This window comes from Cervus canadensis, chromosome 9 (genome assembly GCF_019320065.1).
Source record: "Cervus canadensis isolate Bull #8, Minnesota chromosome 9, ASM1932006v1, whole genome shotgun sequence".
Classification (NCBI taxonomy): Eukaryota; Metazoa; Chordata; class Mammalia; order Artiodactyla; family Cervidae; genus Cervus; species Cervus canadensis.
The window spans coordinates 35,213,870-35,234,916 of NC_057394.1; the positions used below are offsets into that span (position 1 = coordinate 35,213,870).

Here is a 21,047-nt window from a genome sequence, read left to right on the forward strand (position 1 = left end):
CCTGTCTCTTCAAGAGTACTCTGGCGATCACAAGATACATGAAGATGATACAGCAGACAAGCTTCCACTGTGAAACATACCAATCTCTTTCCTAACCCAGACTCCTTTCCCTTGCTCTGCCCTCTGCCTGGAATGCCCTTCCCTCAGAACTTCCCACGGCTGTCTCTTATTATTCAGCTCAAATGCCACTCTCCTGGAGAGGCTCCCAGCCGGTCTGTATACAGTGGTGGTGTTCAGTCAGTCAGTCATGTCCCACTCTTTGTGACCACATGGACTGCAGCACGCCTGTCTTGCCTGTTCTTCACTATCTCCAGAGTTTGCTCAAACTCATATCCATGGAGTCGATCATGTCATCCAACCATCTCATCCTTTGTCGCCCCCTTCTCCTCCTTCCCTCAACCTTTCCCAGCATCAGGGTCTTTTCCAATGAGTTGGCTCTTCACATATACATATGTATATTCTCCTACACATACTATGTACTGTAGTATCCCAGAACTTTTTTCACCAACCAGTCCCTCTATCTCATTTCACATTTTAATTTTTTCATGGCATTTATTGCTACCTAAAGTAGATATACTCATCTATTTACTTATGCCTCCCTCACAGGTCTATAAGCTCCCAGACAGCAGAGATTATTTTTTTAAACATGTTGTCTCGAACATAGCAGCAGACCTTTAATAAACATTGGTGGTATAAACAAGTGAGAAACACTTAGTTATCCAATGTCTATTATATGCCAGTTCTGTTCCAGGCACTGGGGATGTGGTGCTGAATCAAGCAAATCCCAGTTTTTAATCTCTTGGACTTTATATTCTAATGTAGGGAAACAAACAGCAAACAAATAAAGCAGGGTACATGATTCTGCCTGGGTGGGGTTGTGCAGCTTAAGTGGGGGTGATCAAAGGAAGGTCTTGCTGCAGAGACCTGCAGAAGATGAGAAGGGAGACACCTGAACAAGATGAGGAAGATAAGAAGGGAAAAAGAGCAGGAAGTGCAAAGGTCCTGAGCCAACAGTAGGGGGAGCAGAGGGTAACCTGGTTAAAGCAAGCAAGAAAAGAAAGTGTAGCCGCTTGTGTGTGCTAAGTTGCTTCAGTGGTGTCCAACTCTTTGTGACCCCATGGACTGCAGCCCACCAGCCTCCTCAGTCCATGGAATTTTCCAGGCAAGAATACTGGAGTGGTTTACCATTTCCTACTTCAACCTGGGTCTCCTGCATTGCAGGCAGATTCTTTACCATCTGAGCCACCAGGTTAAAGCAAGAGTTCATGGGAAAGTGGCAAGGGTTCTGAGAGGGTTGCCCAGGTGGTGCTAGAGGTAAAGATCCCAACTGCCAAAGCAGGAGAGATAAGAGACCCAGCTTATATCCCTGGGTCTAAAGATCCCTGGAGGAGGGCATAGCAACCCACTCCAGTATTCTTGCCTGGAGAATCCCATGGATGGAGGAGCCTGGAGGGGTCACAAAGAGTGGGACACGACTCAAGCTTAGCACGCATGCTGGTCTGAGAGGTCCTAGTGGGCCAGCTTTGATCTAGTGGAGTATTGTAGGCAATAAAAGGACTTTGGTTCTTACTCTTTGGTGCAATGAAAAGCCAGTGAGGGGCTCTGGACAGTGACATGATCTGACTTAGTTAAAATAGGATCCCTCTTTTGGTTCTGGTGATAAAAGACTGTAGGAGGCAAAGGTGGAGGCAGTTAGGAGTCCAGTGGGCGACTTGGTCCCAGGTGGTGGCTGGGAGGTGGTGGAACATTAATAGCCTGGGAAGAATTCTGAGGGCAGAACTGACAGAATTTGCTGATAGGATGAGGAACAAAGAAATGATACAAAAATATGTACAGAATTGATACAAAGAAGGCTTTTCTTGGATTTACAAAAAAGAGACTGGTTTCTTTAGGGCTTTGACACTGATTTAACAAAGAGCACAGCCGCCTAGAAAATCAGCATTGGAACTTACTTGGAACTTCTCTGTCAGCTATTATTTATACCCAAGAACAAACAAAAAGAGAGTGGTCAAATATATTCGGTATCAGAATCTGTCCTTGCAATTAAGTGCGCTGATTTGGGGCTTGATCTTACTTCAGCACACTGACATGAATGAGATAATTGTTCAGCAGACATAAACATTTCAAAGTAAAAATGACACTTATCCGTGAGGAGACTGTAAAGCTCATTGGGTAGTTACACAAAAGGGAAACATTATAATCAAGAACAAAGATCTTGCCTGATTTATACTGATTGACAGTCTGCTTTACACTGATCTGATAAACTGCTCAGACTTCTAACTCTGGCCTACCCAGCTACACTGAAAGTTCTTTGGAGCGTATTCAACCTTGCATTCTTCTACCTGGTGTGGCCAAACAGCTGGTGCACAATAAATATCCACTGACTTCATGATTTGCCAACGAAGGTCTATATAGTCAAAGCTATGGTTTTTCCAGTAGTCATGTATGGGTGTGAGAGCTGGACCATAAAGAAGGCTGAGCGCTGAAGAACTGATGCTTTCAAACTGTGGTGTTGGAGAAGACTCTTGAGAGTTCCTTGGACTGCAAGGAGATCAAACCAATCAATCCTAAAAGAAATCAACCCTGAATATTCACGGGAAGGACTGATGCTGAAGTTGAAGCTCTCATCCTTTGGCCATCTGATGCAGAGCCGGCTCATTGGAATAGACCCTGATGCTGGGAAAGACTGAAGGCAGGAGAAGAAGGGGACGGCGGAGGATGAGATGGTTAGATAGCATTACAACACAATGGACATACGTTTGAGCAAACTCTGGGAGATAGTGAAGGACAGAGGAGCCTGGCAGTGCTACAGTCCATGACGTCGCAAAGAACCTGACATCACCTAGCCACTGAACAACAAAAAGAACACCTCCTTCACTAGCCTCTCTTCTGTCCTCTTTCTGCAGTGCTTAGGAGCACTTTATCTGCCCAAGTCAGAAATCTGATAATCACTCAGAAATGCGAAATTTCATATTGTGTTTGGCCTTAGGGTACATGGAAGGAGCCACCCGAGAAGTCAGGGAAGGCTTCCCGGAGGAGGAGACTTGTGTGCTGCATTGTGAAGGGCGCAGGAGTTACAAGACCAAATGAGGTCCAGAGAAAGCCTTCAAATACACAAGGGCCTTGAGGCTAGAGGGAACTCGGAAAGGGCTGAAGGGAATGACCCAGGCTCGACGGAGAGCAGGGGCGCAAGGACCTTTGCGAGAATAAAGACGCAGGGTTTGAAAGGTAGGTTTTCTAAATTCCCTTAGGTCTTCAAAATCTCAGTGCTGAGAGGGCCCCGGAGACGGGGCTTTCTCTTAGGCCTCACCTGGTACGCCTCTTCAACCTGGCCTCGAAGGGGAGGGCAAGCGGGGAGGAGACCGCGACAGCCACCCAGAAGGGAACGTGTCCCAAAGTCCCCCTCTTTGCCATTTCAGCCCGTTTCCTCCAGTTCTGAGGTCTCTTAAGAGTTTGCTTTTTGGCCCAGAAAACAAATTACAGGAGAGCAGGATACCGAGGTTAACTTCTTGTTTCCAGGATTTTTTTTTTTTTTTTTCCGAGGTTACTAGTACACGCGAACAAAATCTAGCTGCCTCCGGGCCGGGGGCGGCCCCACCACCTCTCCAGGTTTCTTGGTTTCTCTCTAAAACTTTCAGCAACGCGACGACCTGTGTGTTTACAGCGCCACGGTTCCAGTGTTTCAAGCGGCTAGTTTCTGGGGGAGAGGGGTGGCCAGACACTTCCACGCCCCGGGTTGGGGGAACTGGAAAGTTTACGTGTTTCTTCCACAGTCCCCGGGTGCAGTTAGGAGAGGAGCGGGCGTACCGGACTGCCCCTCCAAAGAAGGCTCGTCTTCCCCAGGGGCCGGGCCCAGGACCTTCCACTTTGGAGGAGAAAGAAAGTTGGGCGGGAGCGGGAAGGCGCTAGAGTGAGGGGCGACGGGGCGGTAGGGAAGTCGGGGCCCCCGGGCTGCGGGCGAGCCTGGGTGGAGTCTGCCGCCGGCCGCGGCGTCAGCGTTTAAGATGCAAATCGATTCCCCGCTCCACCACCCCCTCCCGCCCGGGGAGCGAGGCTCCGCCGCTCCGCAGCCGCCCCCGCCTCCTGCGCGCCGCGGCGCCCCGGCGGGCGGCTCTACTTAAGCGGCGCGCCGGCTTCCACCCGGCACTCCCCTGGAGCGCGCGGGCGAGGCGGGCGGAGCGCAGCGGGGCTCGCGGGGGCGCACAGCGGCGCGCTCGCCTCGTGCGCTCGGCTCCGCGCGGCTCTCGGCGGCGGCCAGGGCGCAGGGCTGAGCGAGCGTCCGGGAAAGGCGGCGGCGGCGGCGGCGGCGGCCCCGGCCACCTCTTGGCCATGGCTCTGGCCGACAGCACTCGTGGATTACCCAACGGGGGTGGCGGCGGCGGCGGCGGCGGCAGCGGCTCCTCGTCGTCCTCGGCGGAGCCGCCGCTCTTCCCCGACATCGTGGAGCTGAACGTGGGCGGCCAGGTGTATGTGACCCGGCGCTGCACCGTGGTGTCGGTGCCCGACTCGCTGCTCTGGCGCATGTTCACGCAGCAGCAGCCGCAAGAGCTAGCCCGGGACAGCAAAGGCCGCTTCTTTCTGGACCGCGACGGCTTCCTCTTCCGCTACATCTTGGATTACCTGCGGGACTTGCAGCTCGTGCTGCCCGACTACTTCCCCGAGCGCAGCCGGCTGCAGCGCGAGGCCGAGTACTTCGAGCTGCCCGAGCTCGTGCGCCGCCTCGGGGCGCCCCAGCAGCCCGGCCCCGGGCCGCCGCCGCCGCACTCCCGGCGCGGGGTGCAGAAGGAGGGCTCGCTGGGCGACGATCTGCTGCCGCTCGGCTCCGCCGAGCCGGAGCAGCAGGAGGGCGCCTCGGCCGGGGCGCCGTCGCCCACGCTGGAGCTGGCTAGCCGCAGCCCGTCCGGGGGCGCGGCGGGCCCGCTGCTTACGCCGTCGCAGTCGTTGGACGGCAGCCGGCGCTCGGGCTACATCACCATCGGCTACCGCGGCTCCTACACGATCGGGCGGGACGCGCAGGCAGACGCCAAATTCCGGCGAGTGGCGCGCATCACGGTGTGCGGCAAGACGTCGCTGGCCAAGGAGGTGTTCGGGGACACCCTGAACGAGAGCCGGGACCCCGACCGGCCCCCGGAGCGCTACACCTCGCGCTATTACCTCAAGTTCAACTTCCTGGAGCAGGCCTTCGACAAGCTGTCCGAGTCGGGCTTCCACATGGTGGCGTGCAGTTCCACGGGCACCTGCGCCTTCGCCGGCAGCACCGACCAGAGCGAGGACAAGATCTGGACTAGCTACACCGAGTACGTCTTCTGCAGGGAGTGAGCTCCCCGCTCCCCTGGCGACTCAGCGCGCCCGTTCCCTCCTCTCCTTTTTGCCCTGGAGGGGACTCTAGATTCCCCCTCCGACCCACCGCGTTCTCGCGTTCCCCCGTTCCCCACCTCCCGTAGACCCACTGCCCCCTCACTTTGCAGGCTAGAGCCGCAGAGCCTCTCGGCTTCTTGTCTTCTCCGGACCCCACTGAAAGAGCCCAGACGTACCCCCCCCCCCCCCCACCCCATGTTTCCTCTGCCCCCGGCCCCAAACCAGCCCTCCCCCCGAATTGTCCTTCAGGCTGGATCCAGTGGGGGGTGGGGCAGTGTGGCCACAAAGTCACCGAGTAGCCGGGAATGACTGAATTGTACCGACCCTGATTGGACCCTGTCCACTTGTATAGAAGATTCCTTGAAATCTTCTCAAAGCCCTGATGACTCACTCTCGGTTTAAGAGACTTGGTAGCACTCTGGGAATAGTTTAGTTTCGAAAGGTCATTCATTACGCAGTCTTTTGACCTTCTTTAAAGGTAGAGTTTTAGAAGGCTGAACGGAGGACTCCGGAGCGGGAATGAGTTCAGTGCGGAGGCAGTTCAGTGACTCCACGTGAAGAAAGTTCTGAACGGTTACAGGTAGAAGTAGGAGAAGAATCTCGTGCTATGGAGGAGCCTCTGGTTTCCCTGCCGATTTAAAGATCTTCGCCTGTGGCTTAAACTTGCAGGAAGTTCCCCTCCTGCCTGAGGAGGCACCCTTTCTCCTGGGCTCAGCGCCCGAAGCTTGACATGGCAGCCTTTATTGGCAAGAAGGGGAAAGAGAGCATGACAGCCCAGGTCACCAAGCACTGCTGTGACTGCAGACGGAGCTGGGTGGTCACGCACGTCGTGGGTGTTAGGAAAGCCCGTATTCTTGCAGTGAATGGCGGTAGTACTTAGCTCTTAAGACTTAGGGGGTAGGGTGGGGAGGGAGGAAGGAAGTTAAGAGGGGTGGGAAAGGGGGGAGCAGATACACTCATTTATTGTTTGACAGTTGGAAGTTTGTACCATCCGTCTGAGCACATGCACATTAACAAAATAGTACACAAGAAACAAGCAGAGCGTTTTGTAAAGATCAATCACAGATCTCCTCTTACCTGGCAGTTGATTGAACTAACTGTTTTGAGTCCTAAACTTAGAAGTTGCTGATACTTATATAACCTAACCAAAGAGTTACCCAGTAGGGTTTTAGTTTTTGAACTTTTATTTTCTTGTTGATTATAAGTCCTGATTTTAAAATCTATTACCTTGAGCAAAATATGTTTGAGTTACTTGGATTTAGTTTTCTTATTAAAAAATCCTTATTTTCTCCAAGCCCAGCCAATGTTGACTTCTGGGCAAACCTGAACATGCCCTTTTGATGCAGGTGGTTTGAAGTGAAGGTGAGTCTTTCCAAATGACAGAGCTGCGGAGAAGTAGAAATGCTGAGGGCTGCCATCTGTAGATAACTGGAAAGTGGGAATACTTTTAAATGAAGGCAAATAAATACTTCAAAGTGAGCTGAGCAATAAAATGGTGTCCCAGGTAAATGCAGCTGGAGCAGGAGGAGACCTGGTTGCCTTATACCTTTACTCTACCATGGAATAAATCCCCACTGTATATCCTATCTACACTGTAAGTGAAGGAAAATGAATCCTTGTCTTTCATGCTGTGAGGCTCCTTTGGATATTCTGTGATTAAGGAGAAGCCTTTTCTTTTTCATTTGTTTCAGCATCATTCTCTGAAGTATGTTTTTAAAAGATTTTTTAAGAGTCTTTTCAGTGTTGAAATTAGCGCTATTTTTTTCTTCTTTTTAAAAATGAATCTTGTACTGTATCTTCCTATATGTCCATAACAGATGTTAAGAATTGAAACAGTTTTATTCTTAGTCTCATGTGATCCAGTCTGTATATATCATATATAAACATTTTACAGGAATCATTTAGTTTTTTAATTCATTTACTAAATGCTATAAACTTTCCTATATTTACCCCGGTAACTTGCATCATATGGTGTATATACTAAAGCAACATGCTTTGATGAGTTTCTTATATCCTTGTCTATGGGGAAATTAGGTTAGGAAAAAAATGCATAATTATAAAGCTGCATTTGCTCCATTCTTTTTGCTTGGCTATCAGTTGTATTCTAATATGTTGATTAACTATCTTTGTAAACCAAGGTACCTGTATTTTTAATCCACTAATTCTTTTCTTTTTTTATTGAGGGAGAGAAGGACTTGAGGTTTTTCACTGGAGGTTCATTTTTAGAAAAGTAAAGTTAGCTTTATATACAAAGACTGTAATTTTAAAGGAAGCAGAAACAGAAATTCAGGAAGTCATATTTGCTGGTGTTGAGCATGTTCTCGGACTAGGTAACACATTAGAACATACCCCTGTTTCAGACCTGAAATGATTTAGGAATGTCACCCGCTGGCCAAAAGTGAGTATCCCAGAGATTTCTGTACCCCATGTGGTCTTCTGTATTGTGCAACAGAAAGCATATAATTGAGAACATCTTGGGGACAGATCAAAGCTACTGACATATGGCAAGATTCTGAGCTTCTGATTTTCCTTGTTAAATCTGCTCAACTCCAGGAGTCACGGGAAGCTGCTCAAGTTTTGTCTCTGCTACTCAAGTCTAAAAAGTTTAATCTTGTAAAACTTTGAGTTGACTGTTCCACTGCTTGGCAAAATTTTACTCCTTCCAGACATCCCTGATGGCCTGCAGGTCTCCCCTACTTCTTCCATTAGCTGAAAAACTGGGAATTGAACCGTTAGAGACAGTAAACTGACCTCTTATATGATGACTGTCCTCTCTAAAGTTGGAAGTCGATACATGAAAAATTCTATCTTCAACCCAAAGTAAAGGCTGGGTAGGAAACTCATGTTTCCCTTGGGTGGACACTGTAACTGAGGTAAGATGACTTGGCCACTGCCCTTTTGGGTCTCTTATTCACCATGTGCTTTGAGCCATGGAAGGACCCTTAGTGGTCTACATCGCAGGCTGGAGTGTTGATTGTCATCTGTAGGTTGGATGAGATTCTGAAGGTATGTGTGAGTAAGCCCTCCAAAGACATTCAGTAACTTGGAAGGGTGTCATAAATTATTCAGAAATTATGACTGCATTCATCTGACTCAGTGCAGTATGTATTTACATATGTAATGGCTCGACTACCATTTGGTCCATAAATACTACTGAGATTTTAATAACAAATTTAACTTTTTGAAAAAGAATAGTTGACATTGGTGGTTAGAAAAACAGGTACCATGTTCAATGCTTTTGCACCAAGTGTATGACAAATTGTCTGTTTTTTAATACATGTAGAACTGTGATCCATGTTCATTTTAATTTTTCACATGTGTTTTGGAAAATACCCCTTGAATGTGTGAAACTTAAATTTTTTTCCCTTTCAATACGATTCTTATTCTTGTGTTTTATTTGGTTTTGATGTTGATAGCAAAGTAATTTGTATTAATACTAGCCCAAATTGTCTTCTCTTTCAAACCAGATCTGTATAAATAATATAACCTGTTGCTTCTCTGGGGAAATGCATAATCTGAATTCTCAAACAAAATGGGCAACTGGCAGTGCTCATGACACATTTCCATTTTTATTAGATTTTTCCTTGTAATGTAACTACATTAAAGCCATGTAAATTGAAGCTTTGATAATTTTTTACTTTTCAAATTATGGTAAATTCTAATCTAATACTCAAAAAACAGTTTTGTACTCCACATGAAAAATGCTAAATGATAGAGCAGGTATTTAGAAAAGTATTGACTGGGGTTGAATTCCCTAAGAATTTCTTTTATAGTCTAAATCATAAGTACTTTACTCAATTGACTTAAATTTTTTATTGTAAACTGAATGTTTTTATTCTAAACCTACCAGAGTAAATTCTTTGGATTTTTTTCCCTGTTTTTCCTTATTATAACTCATTTAAAAACTGAATTAGTTTTCTTAGATGACCTAAATCTCTCTCTTGAGAAATAAAATATTCTTCTGTTTCCAGTGGCTATGGTACCGAAAATAAGCCTTCCTAAAGCCAGAAACATGCTATGTTGAAGTTAACTTTTCTTCGTCACAATTTTGGACAACAAACAACTAAAAGGATTAATGTTTGAAGATTAATATTCTCTACTGGGACCCTTGAAACTTCGATGGAAGAAATTCAACCAGAATATTTATATTACAGTATAATCTCTTGTGGTAGGAAGCTGAACTAGTTGATCAAGAATTCTTGTCACCTTAGACATTCTGTGATTTTTTTTTCCCCAAGTTTTTTTAAAAAAATTAAACATGTTTTGAGGTATGTGGACACAATTGTAATGTAAACTATTATACAACTGTCTTTGTGACTTCATAGGCAGGTGAATTTTGCTATTACTATTGAATACAAATGATAATTCATTTATGATCACTCAAACAGCATTTGTGACATTTAATGACAAAGGTTAAAATATCCATTACAGATGTTAATTTTGAAGTTATAAATTACGTGTTACTTAAGTTTTTCTGGGCATCTTAAAAACTCTTATCTGGGAGATGATGTAAGATTCCCACAGAGTTACCTGGGATTATGAAATTGTTTAACATGTTATATGCTCAGTGATATGAATCACTGAGCCATTTCCTCAGTGATTGAAGGAGAAAGGGGGATAAAAATCATCATACAATTACCAGACTTTCTAACAAAACAGAAAGCCAAGGAAAGAACAGTCCTATATTTTAAAAACTGACGAAGTTCTTTTCAGACATGCCCAAACTTAAAGTGAGAATTTCTTCAACTATCTAAATACTCTAGAAATTTTGGTTCTCTCTGTTCACAACCAGTTGTATAACAGAAATACTGGATACTGTTTTCCTCCCTGTGTGTGAAGTAATGAATCATTGATTATGTGACTTGTTATGTATTCTATTAAACACTAAAGAATAAAACATCCACTCCTTTAATTATTCCTCTTGGCTCCAGGGTATGAACTGGCTCAAACACTGGTCTATTTCATTTAAGGGGCACTCTGAATACTGGAACGTGCATACGTGGATGCGTGCATGCTCAATCACTTCGGTCATGTCTGACTCTTTGCAACCTATGGACTGCAGCCTGCTAAGCTCCTCTGTCCATGGGATTCTTCAGGCAAGAATACTGGTTAGTTCCTGTTAGTGGCTCAGTCGTGGCCTACTCTTTGTGACCCCATGAACTGTAGCCAGGCTGTTGTGTCCATGAAATTCTCCAGGCAAGAATACTGGAGTGGGTTGCCATTTCCTTCTCCAGGGGATCTTCCCAACCCAGGGATCAAACCTCGGTCTTACGCATTGCAAGCAGATGCTTTACCGTCTGAGCCACCAGGGAAGCCCCAGGAATACTGGAGTGGGTTGCTGTCCCCTCCTTCAGGGAATCTTTCCGACCCAGGGATTGAACCCGAGTCCCTTGTGTCTCCTATCTTGCAAGAGGATTCTTTAACCTCTGAGTCACCAGGGAAGCCCCTTAAATACTGGTAATGCTTCCTAAATTATTGTGAGGTTAATGCCATCAGAAGGGCACCTCCTCGGAAATTAGCCATCTGGGCTAGGAGAGAATGGGCCTTTTCCCCAGAGTTTTTTGTCAAGAACCCCTGTTGTCAAGGTGGCTTGGTCCTCAATGTGGAGGTAAAGCCCTTCACAAACATTTTCTTTGACCACAGTCTTGGCAATACACATGAATTATTTTGAACTGAGGATGGGGTTGTAGATAGAGATGACCTCTTAAAGTTTATAGGGAAAGGAAATAGAAGCTGTGAGATAAGCCTTAATTAAAAGTATAATGCATGAAGATAAAAATCTAAAGAATGTGGGAAGAGGCTCTGCATTTTTTTTTTTTTTTTAATTTTATTTGCTGTGCTAGTCGATCAGTTGTGTCTGACTCTACATGACCCCATGGACTGTAGCCTGCTAGACTCCTCTGTCCATGGGGATTCTCCAGGCAAGAATGCTGGAGTGGGTTGCCATGCCCTCCCTCTAGGGGATCTTCCCCACCCAGGGATTGAACCCAGGTCTTCCTCATTGCAGGTGGATTCTTTACCGTCTGAGCCACCCGGGAAGCCCATTTATTTTATTATCTTAGTATAATTGCTTTACAGTGTTGTATTCGCTTCTGTTGTACAACAAAGTGAACCATCTGTATGTACAGATATATCTGCATTTTGGATACAGGGGCTCTTTCTTGAATCATCCCTGGTCATTGATGTCCCACTCTTGATTGAAAATATAGTGCCTCCCAGGTTGAGAAGCCACAGAGCCACACCGGCCCCGGGTTGCTGGGCTGTGACTCGGAAAGCTGTGTGTTGGGCGGGGTAGCAAGGCCGGCTGTGGCCTTCCTCTTTGCTTTTGCCTGTACTTCCTCTAGATAGCTTTTGTTTTAGTTTCCGAAAAATATAGGGTGAAAAATTTAAGCAGTATAAGAGTGTATATCATAAAAAAGTAGATGTTCACCCTTCAGTAATCCCTAGTTTTTCCCAGGGCTAATCACTGGTGAATCTTTATAGAAATATTCCATATATTGAATGAATGAATGAATATAGGAAAGAATGAATACATAAATAATTCCTCTCTCTTTTGTGTTCAGTAGGATTTATGTCCATTCCTTGCCTTGCTTTCTTCTTTTAACCACTTACCCTGGAGCTCTTGCAATGCATGCTTGTACATGTAGCAGTGATTTACCTCATCTTATTTGATGGCTTCATAATATTCTGAGTGATATGCCATTGTCTAGATGAGCTGTCATTTATTTTACCAGTCTTTTTTTGATGGGCATTTAAGTTTCCATGTTTTTTCTTTTTCTTTCTACTTCAAAAAGTACTTATTGAATATCTTTTTACATATATGCAAATATATCTGAGTCTTTTTTGTATGAAGTGATGCCAAGAGAGAAAGCACCTGGAGATGCTTTTTTCTTCTTTAAGGGTTGTGGAAATAATAGGATTCATTGGAAACTCTAAAGGGAATGAGGATGGTGGTAGTGTGAAATAACTATAGAGTCATTAGGTAGATAACAGTGTGAAGTTTTATGTACCTTTCACATTAAGGAAAAGCCTCCCTTGAAAAAAAAACAAAAACAAAAACCAACCCCCCCCACACCTTTGTTTTTTTCAATTTATGAAAGTCCTCCTCCCTCAGTTTTTATTCTAATTTTTTTTTTCATTAATCATGGCTGATGCTTGGTTTTAAAGAATACAGTACGTTAGAGGAACTATAATGTGTCCCATACTTCTTAATGAGGCACCTCTTGGGGGAGTCGGAAAAGGATGAGAAACTATAAAATAAATATGGGGCACCTTCCTGAAACATTAGTTGGACTAATTGAGGTGTGGATATATGAATTAGGGAATTAAGTAATTTACCTGGTAACTAATTTACAAAGACTGATTCCATTTTATGGAAAAAATGGTAAATTTACGTGAATTTAAAAGACAAATTCTTAAACTTTAAAGATACCCTGAAGTTGTAGAATTCCAGGGAGGAGTTCACCTTTTGTCGATGAGAACTTGGTGATGGTGGTGGTGGTGATGGGGCTGAGAACTGTTGGTGTCTGCTGGGCTGGTGTTTTGATGGCTAGGTTAGGGGAGATGTTAGTCCCTCGAGCTCTTTGCTCTGCTCACAAAGTAAGTTTCAAGGTCAGTGCTGTTCTGAGGCTAAAAAGCACCTCCCCTTCCATTTACAGGTAGAGTGCTCTCTGGAGCTAAGTAAAAAAGAGGCATAGAGGGTTACTTTTGGTCATTAACTCTTAACTTGGCTTCTGCAACATTACTGTATGGACAGTCGTTCATTAGTCATTCATTCATTCAAAATCTCTTGAGTACCTACTGTGTGCTGGGTTGTTCCCATCTCAGAGACACATGAGTAAGTAAGTGCTGAGCATTAGTAAGGGAGCTGATGAATAATGACGACGTAACTTGGAAGTGCAGTGCTGGGATAGCCTGAGTAATTATAGGAGTGAGAAAGGGGGGTATCTAGCTCTATAGGCTCTAGGCTTATATATACAGCTATATATAGATATATAGCTCTAGGCTTGCTGGAGGAGGAGATGCCAGAACTGAGGCTTCAAGGTAAAGAAGAAATGGAGATGCCTTCTAGGCACAGGCCAGCTTAGTGAGGAGAGACCCAGAGACAGTAAGAACCATAAACATTGGAAAAAGCCAACCCTCTCCAATCGCACAACCCAAAACACCAAACCAAACCAAAACAAAAAAGTCAACCAGTCAACCAAATGAAAAAACAGCTGGAGAGACAATGTTTGTGTTCTTGTTTAGTCACTAAGTCATGTCCAACTCTTTTGTGACCCCATGGACTGTAGCCGGCCAGTCTATGGGATTTTTCAGGCAAGAATACAGGAGTGGATTGCCATTTCCTTCTCCAGTGGGGGTCTTCCTGACCCAGGGATCGAACCCATGTCTCCTGCATTAGCAGGTAGATTCTTTACCACTGAATCACCTGGGAAGCCCATGAGAGCCTCATATATGATATTGAAAGATTTGAACTTTATAGTTCTTAGGGATGAAGAATTTTAAGTAAAATGTGAAATAATCAAAGGGTTGCATTGGAGAAGGGAAAGGCTACCTACTCCAGTATTCTGGCCTGGAGAATTCCAGGAGAGTCACAGGCAGAACACATGAGTCTGCTTGTGGGGTAAGGTTTTAATCACCTTTCTTCCCCCTTCAAACACTTCAGGTCATGCAATTTAAAAAAAAATATTTTTAATTGGAGGATAATTGCTTTACAGTATTGTGTTGTCTTCTGCCATACAACGTGAATCAGCCATAAGTGTACATACGTCCCCTTCCTCTTGAACTTCCTCTCTACCCCTACTGCTTCCCACCCCTCTAGCTTGTCACAGCACGCTGTGTTGAGCTCCCTGTGTTATACAACAACTTCCCATTATCTATTGTTTTACATATGGTAATGTATATATTTCAGTGCTACTCTCAATTCCTCCCACCATCTCCTGCCCCCTGCTATGTCCATAAGTCTGTTCTCCATGTCTGAGTCTCTGTTCCTGCCCTGCAATAGGTTCATCAGTACCATTTTTTCTAGATTCCATCCGTTCAGTTCAGTTGCTCAGTTGTGTCCAACTCTTTGCGACCCCATGGACCGCAGCATGCCAGGCCTCCCTGTCCATCACCAACTCCCAGAGTTTACCCAAACTCATGTCCATTGAGTCGGTGATGCCATCCAACCATCTCATCCCCTTCTCCTCCCGCCTTCAATCTTTCCCGGCATCAGGGTCTTTTCAGGTGAGTCAGCTCTTCTCATCAGGTGGCCAAAGTGTGTTAATATATTGTATTTGTTTTTCTCTTTCTAACTTAATTCACTCTGTGTAACAGGCTCTACATCTACCTTAGTACAACTGACTCAAATGCATTTTTTATGGCTGAGTAATATTCCATTGTATATATGTACCACAACTTCTTTATTTAGGTCATGCAATTTTATATGAGATTGTTTGCAATGATATTGAGAACAGTGTGGTTTTTCTTTTGAATTTAGTTTAATTGGAGGATAATTGCTTTATAATATTGTATTGGCTTTTGTCATGTGACAACACAAATCAGCCCTCAGTATACATATGTCCCCTCCCTTTTGAAGCTCCTTCCCACCCTGCAACCCCATCCCACCCTCTAGGTTGTCACAGGTTGAGCTCTCTGTGCTATATAGCAAATTCCCATTAGCTATCTATTTTACATATGGTAATGTATATATTTCAATGTTACTCTCTGAATTTGTCTATCCTCTCCTTTCCCTGCTGTGGGAACACTGTGTTTGAATGAGGAACTCTTTTGTTAATCTCTAGATCTCATCCTCAAGAGATGTATTAGGAAGTCTTGAGAGAAGCCTAATGAATTAATTATTTAGTAGGTAGTTTATCAAGAACCCTGAAATAGCAGTTCATCTTTCAGCTTTCAACAATCACTCATTGAGCCCCTCAAATATCTGAGAAACAGGCACGTCCATTCAGGTTTGCTTTCTTTATCTTCCACAACAGAGAGCAAAATGGTGAACTGGCCAGTTAAAGAAACTTTACCTCTGGAACAACCAAAAATCACAGAAAACTTAGCCATGTTGGGCATTATACACTTTGCATTTTTGGACTTTTATGAATAGTACCTCCCCTCACAATTGTTTATTTATTTATTTATTTTTATTTTTTTTCCATTTATATTTATTAGTTGGAGGCTAATTGCTTTACAATATTGTAGTGGTTTTTGCCATACATTGACATGAACCAGCCATGGATTTACATGTGTTCCCCATCCTGGTCCCCCCTCCCGCCTCCCTCTCCATCCCATCCCCTCACAATTAAAAAAGTACCCTGAATAGCTACTAAGAATGATACCCTGTTATGTGCTGCCCTTCCTGAGTTTTTCAGAGTGGAAAAGATGAAGCCTGCAATGGCATTTTTAAAAATTTGGGGCCTCTCTTTTGTTATAGTAACTGGCAACAATTTCCGAAGTTATTTACAAATTATTCCTCATTAATTCAGTATCTTTCTCCATTACTTTCTGGGTGGGTGAAAAAGAATCCAAAGTGAGATCAAGCCCTCATTTCTGTATGTTGACGGAAAGGGTGGTACAAATATCTTCTTGTTCAGCCTTTATCTTTCTTCTTTGGAAAACATTGAATGAAAGTCACAGGTTAGGGTGAGAGGAACGTGAAGGAAATGAAACTAGGAGTTTAGATTTCCTGGTGACTCAGGTTGTTTGTTTTTCTTTATGGTGTAATCTTAATATTCACTCACCTTTGACATCTATTTGCCCATTTGTAGGAGGGGAAAAAGCATTTATTTCTTTAGTTTTGTTTCAGGGCTCCATATTGCTTAGCACGTAATAGATCATCAGTAGAAGTGTGTTGAATAAATGAATGAGTGCTTGTGTTAATTCATTCTTTTATGTATTAAGGAAAAAACGAACTAACTTAAAATTGGCTTTTACCTTTTTGGTAACACTACCAAGAATCACTTTTCCCTCTGTATACCTAAGTATATATTTTTTGAGAAATTTGTAATTGTAGTTTTCACAAATAAATACATAAAAATGACTATCCTCTTTGACTTGAAAGTCGCAGGAATTATGATGAGACCTAAATTGATTTGGGTATTTTTTTCTGAATAGTTGTTAGGTGGCAGCTGCTCCAAAGCCCAAAACACTTGAAAATATTTCCATTTTATGATGGAAGTTAAGTTCACTGACAGCTATATTATAGGCTTTCCTCTGGGGCTGTTATTTGTTACAGAGTTTTGAAAATCTTAACTGGAAAGTTTCAAGAGGTGCCTCTTAAGAGTTGTACAAAAGAAATTTGACTTCGCTGACATGCTAGGGTGTACTGTTCCGAATAGTCAGCTGGTGAGAGTTGTGAGTTTTTAAAATGACAGCTTTAAGGACTTTTAAAAAATAAATGATCTGTACAATGATGCTCTGACCTTACAATAGCAGATATGTTTTTTTTTTTTCCTTCAGCTCAGAACCACGTGTATTCAAATGTATAAATTCTCCCCCTCAGTTTATGTTAGAAGCACAGCCGTAAGGTCAATGTTTTATCCAGGAATCTGAGAGGCTTTCTTTTAAAATATGAGCAAGAAATAGCAACAGTGCTATGGGCTGAATGTTTATGTCCTCCCAAAATTCATATGCTGGAATCCTAATCCCCACTGTGATGGAGTTTGAGGGTGGGGACTTTGGGAGGTGATTAGGTCATGAGGGTGGAACCCTGATGCGTGGAGTTAGTGCCCTTATAGAAGAGACCCCAGAGAGACCCCTCATTTCTCCCACCATGTAAAGTCAACGAGAAGATGTGTGTCTATAAACCAGAAAGCAGTCCTTCATCAGACACCAGATCTGCCAGTTTCTCCATCTTAGATGACCCAGCCTCCAAAACTGTGAGAAGGAGATGTTTGCTGTTTCAGCTAGGTGGTCTATGGTATTTTTGTTATAGCAGGCCAAACCAAAACTTCATTATATTGTTGTTATATTTCTCCCCAATAATGCATAATCTTCTCCCAGAGTCTTAAGAGAATTCTCAAAAAGGCTTCATGCTATTATCATCATATAATTTAATTCTAGTGCAATTTGAGGATAAGTGAGGAAAATCACTGCTTTTATCTTAGTTTCTGGATCTAACAGGAGAAAAGAGCCTTTGGGGCTTGTACATGGTAGGTTCCCCTAGGCTGTTGACAGGGAGATGGAAGAAGGTCAGGATGAGTCAGGCATTGAGTAGTGGGAATGTATGAAGCATGATTATGAAAAGACAAAAATTCTCCTTTTGTATAAGAAAGTTGAATTAATAAACCTATATAAATGCTGTCCTTGAAAACAATTATTTTGGTAAGACTTTACATTTATTTCAGTAAGAGCTACAGGAAATTAATTTAAAATGACATTTAGCAGATTATTAGTAGGCAGAGGAGGGGCAGTATCTAGTAATACCTGTTGTCATTGGAGAAGACTGTAAGGTGAGTGTGGAGAAAAAGAAAGCGAGTCAGCAGTCAGGCAAAGAAAAGGAAATTTATTAGAGGGAAATGAGAGGGTGATTGGCCCTTAAGGAGAACCAGTGTCCTCCCTTTCTGATGGGGCCTTTCTTATACACTTGCCAATGAAAAATATTCTGAAGGGATGGTTAATTTTTAGCCTATAGCTGAGATCTGTGGTCACGTAGCCAAAAGTCTGAAATAAGGTGGTCTTGTAGCCTTGAGAAGGTAGGTGCCAGTGGGAAAACAGAATGTTATTTGGCAATTTGGTCAGTCTCAAGGGTCACTGTGATTTTATTCTTTGTTTGCAAGGTCAACATACTGAGCCATGTTAACAATGAGCCCCCATGTAGGCCCTATGTAGATGAAACAGTTTTGGAATTGAATGGTGGTTATGGCTGCACAATAATGTGAATGCACATAATGCCACAGACTTGTCCATTTAAAAATGGTTAAAATGGTAAATTTTACATTATGTATAGTTTACCATAGTAAAATAATATGGGCTTAATAAAGGTAAAAATATAGACAATTATAAAGCAAATAAAAGTTGTTCTTTAGCTCTACCAAAAATTTGACATTAAAATCATCTCCAATTATGATTAAGAACTATGGAAAGTCATTTCTTTGGCTGTGTTTTGCCAATAATATTATTCTCAAACATATTAGCAATTGTTCACTTGGATGAGTTATGAGTCACACAATAAAATCAGTCTAATAACTTTTAGTAACCTTTTAATTTCTGAAAATTTGAGAATATGTGTTTGTGTCAGTATGTGCTTAAATTTGTATTATGTGAATTTTCTATTTTTTGTGCTTTATCCCTTTCCATTAGTTCAAATAATTAAGAATTGTTACTCAAAATGAATTAAATTTCCACTCAATTTGAAATTTTGAAGGGCTTTGCAAGAACATATGATTCCTATTTAAAGGGAGAAATGAATAATTTTTCAGGAAGGTACGTGTGTTTCGAGTCAGGAACCAGCTTAGCATCTGTAATTTTAAGGAGAGGGTCTGATCTATGTTTTGTCTATTAATACTCCCACAGTTATATAAATTAATTTGGTTTTCACAGGGCTTATAGCATAAGACCAGTCTTTGTGGAACAAAAGTGTATAATGGAGAAATTATCGTTGCTCCTCTGCAATGGGAGGGTTAAGGATGACTAACAGATGTGAGGATCTGTCTTAGCTGCTTTGGAGTTGGCATCATTTGTGAAGTTGAATCAAAGTTGAAGGCTGCCAACTCAGGAGGAAGTAGATGCTTCAGAGTCATGGATTGTAAACTTGGGTGAAACTGGGAAGGAAATACACACCAGATGGCAGAGGAACGAACTGAATTGAAGTAGTTTTAGATATACAGAGCAGTGGTTTTCAGTGGGGTGTCAGGATGGAGGGGCAGTTCTTCCCTCTCCCCAGGGATAATTTGGTAATGTCTGGAGACATTTTTGTTTTACAAGTTGGAGGAAGACGGTTCTTGACATCTACTGAGCAGGGACCAGAGATGCTGCTAATCATTCTATTAATATACAGGACAGCCTCCCACAACAAAGAATGATTTAACCTTACATGTGATAGTTTTTAAGTTGAGAAGTCCTGTGATGGAAAAGAGAATGGATAGATGGACAGAGAAATGGCTAGGGTAAGGTGTTTGGTCCAAATGTAGAGCAAGGCATTGAATGTTGCTGAGTTCCAAGAGCAAAAGATTATGTGGATTGTCAGATTTGAGATGGGCTTAAATGAAGGAGGAAAATGGTGTGTGGGTAGTTAGACTCCTGCTAAGGTACTTTTGTAACTTTGGTGGATGTTCTATTGGGAATAGCCAGGAGAAGACAGGACCTGGGGGGGAAAAATTGATCAGAAGGTCTTGCCAGGTTTATATCAAGTCTGGAGAAGAGCAAGAGAGTACCATAGCAAGAGGCAGCAAAATGAAGGTCAAGAGGTCCTAGAATAATGAAAAGAAGTGGGTAAATATGGTGGTCTAGGTAGCTAAGTGTGGAAGAAAGCCTGGGAAGAAGTGGAAGGTAAAAAGGAGCAGAAGCTAGCAAGGTAGAACAATGGTTCTCAAACCTGTGTACATTAGAATCACTTAGGGAGTTAAGAAAAATACTAGTGCCTGGGCCTGACCTCAGATGGTTACCCCAAGTTCAATCATGCCAATAAATCGGAGATGAAGTGGTGAGGCAAGGAATATAACTTTATTTGGAAAGCTGGCAGACCAAGAAGATGGCAGATTAATGTCTCAAAATAGCCATCTTATGGGGTCTGGATGCCAGGTTCTTTTATAAAATAGAGAGGTGACGACGTGAGGAAGTAAAGTAAAAAGGCCATTTATCTTGCAAATATCTTCTGGAATGGCCAACCTTGGGGATCAGTTCAGTTCAGTTGCTCAGTCATGTCAGACTCTTTGTGACCCCATGGACTGCAGCATGCCAGGCCTCATCACCAACTCCCAGAGTTTACTCAAACTCATGTCCATCGCGTTGGTGATGCCATCCAACCATCTCATCCTCTGTCCTCCCCTTCTCCTCCCGCCTTCAATCTTTCCCAGCATCAGGGTCTTTTCAAATGAGTCAGTTCTTCACATCAGGTGGCCAAAGTATTGGAGTTTCTGCTTCAGCATCAGTCCTTCCAATGAACACCCAGGACTGATCTCCTTTAGGATGGACTATTTGGATCTCCTTGCAGTCCAAGGGACTCTCAAGAGTCTTTTCCAACACCACAGTTCAAAAGTATCAATTCTTTGGCGCTCAGCCTTCTTTATAGTCCAACTCTCACATCCATACATGACCACTGGAAAAACCATAGCTTTGGCTAGACAGACCTTTGTTGACAAAGTGATGTCTCTGCTTTTTAATATGCTGTCTGGGTTGGTCATAGCATTTCTTCCAAGGAGCAAGTGTCTTTTAATTTCATGGCTGCAGTCAGCATCTGCAGTGATTTTGGAGCCCCCCAAAATAAAGTCTCTCACTTGGGGATGGGATGTGTTAATTTCTTCTTTGTTGTAGCTATTCACGGTTGGACAGGGTCAGGATGTCTTCCTGAATGAAGGCATTTTGATTTAACATTCAAGTCATGGGGTAGGGTTCCCTGAGGAGGTCCATTATGTATGGGCAGTATTCTATTAGTGAACAAAAACAATGGGAAACAAAGGTTAAAGTAAAAGAAACAGATTCTACATGGGGTCAGATTTTGTTTTTCCCTGTAACAAGACGAGGGTGGGTTCTGGACTTCA

The 21,047-nt window shown here is 43.3% G+C and overlaps 1 protein-coding gene across 1 annotated transcript; it reads left to right on the top strand.

Moving 5' to 3' along the window:
- The first annotated feature begins 4,174 nt into the window (after window positions 1-4,174).
- KCTD12 (potassium channel tetramerization domain containing 12) lies at window positions 4,175-10,275 on the top strand. The gene has a single exon (XM_043477430.1). It carries the CDS (start codon window positions 4,330-4,332, stop codon window positions 5,317-5,319), a length of 990 nt encoding a protein of 329 aa, XP_043333365.1. The 5' UTR covers window positions 4,175-4,329; the 3' UTR covers window positions 5,320-10,275.
- The last annotated feature ends 10,772 nt before the right edge of the window (window positions 10,276-21,047 follow it).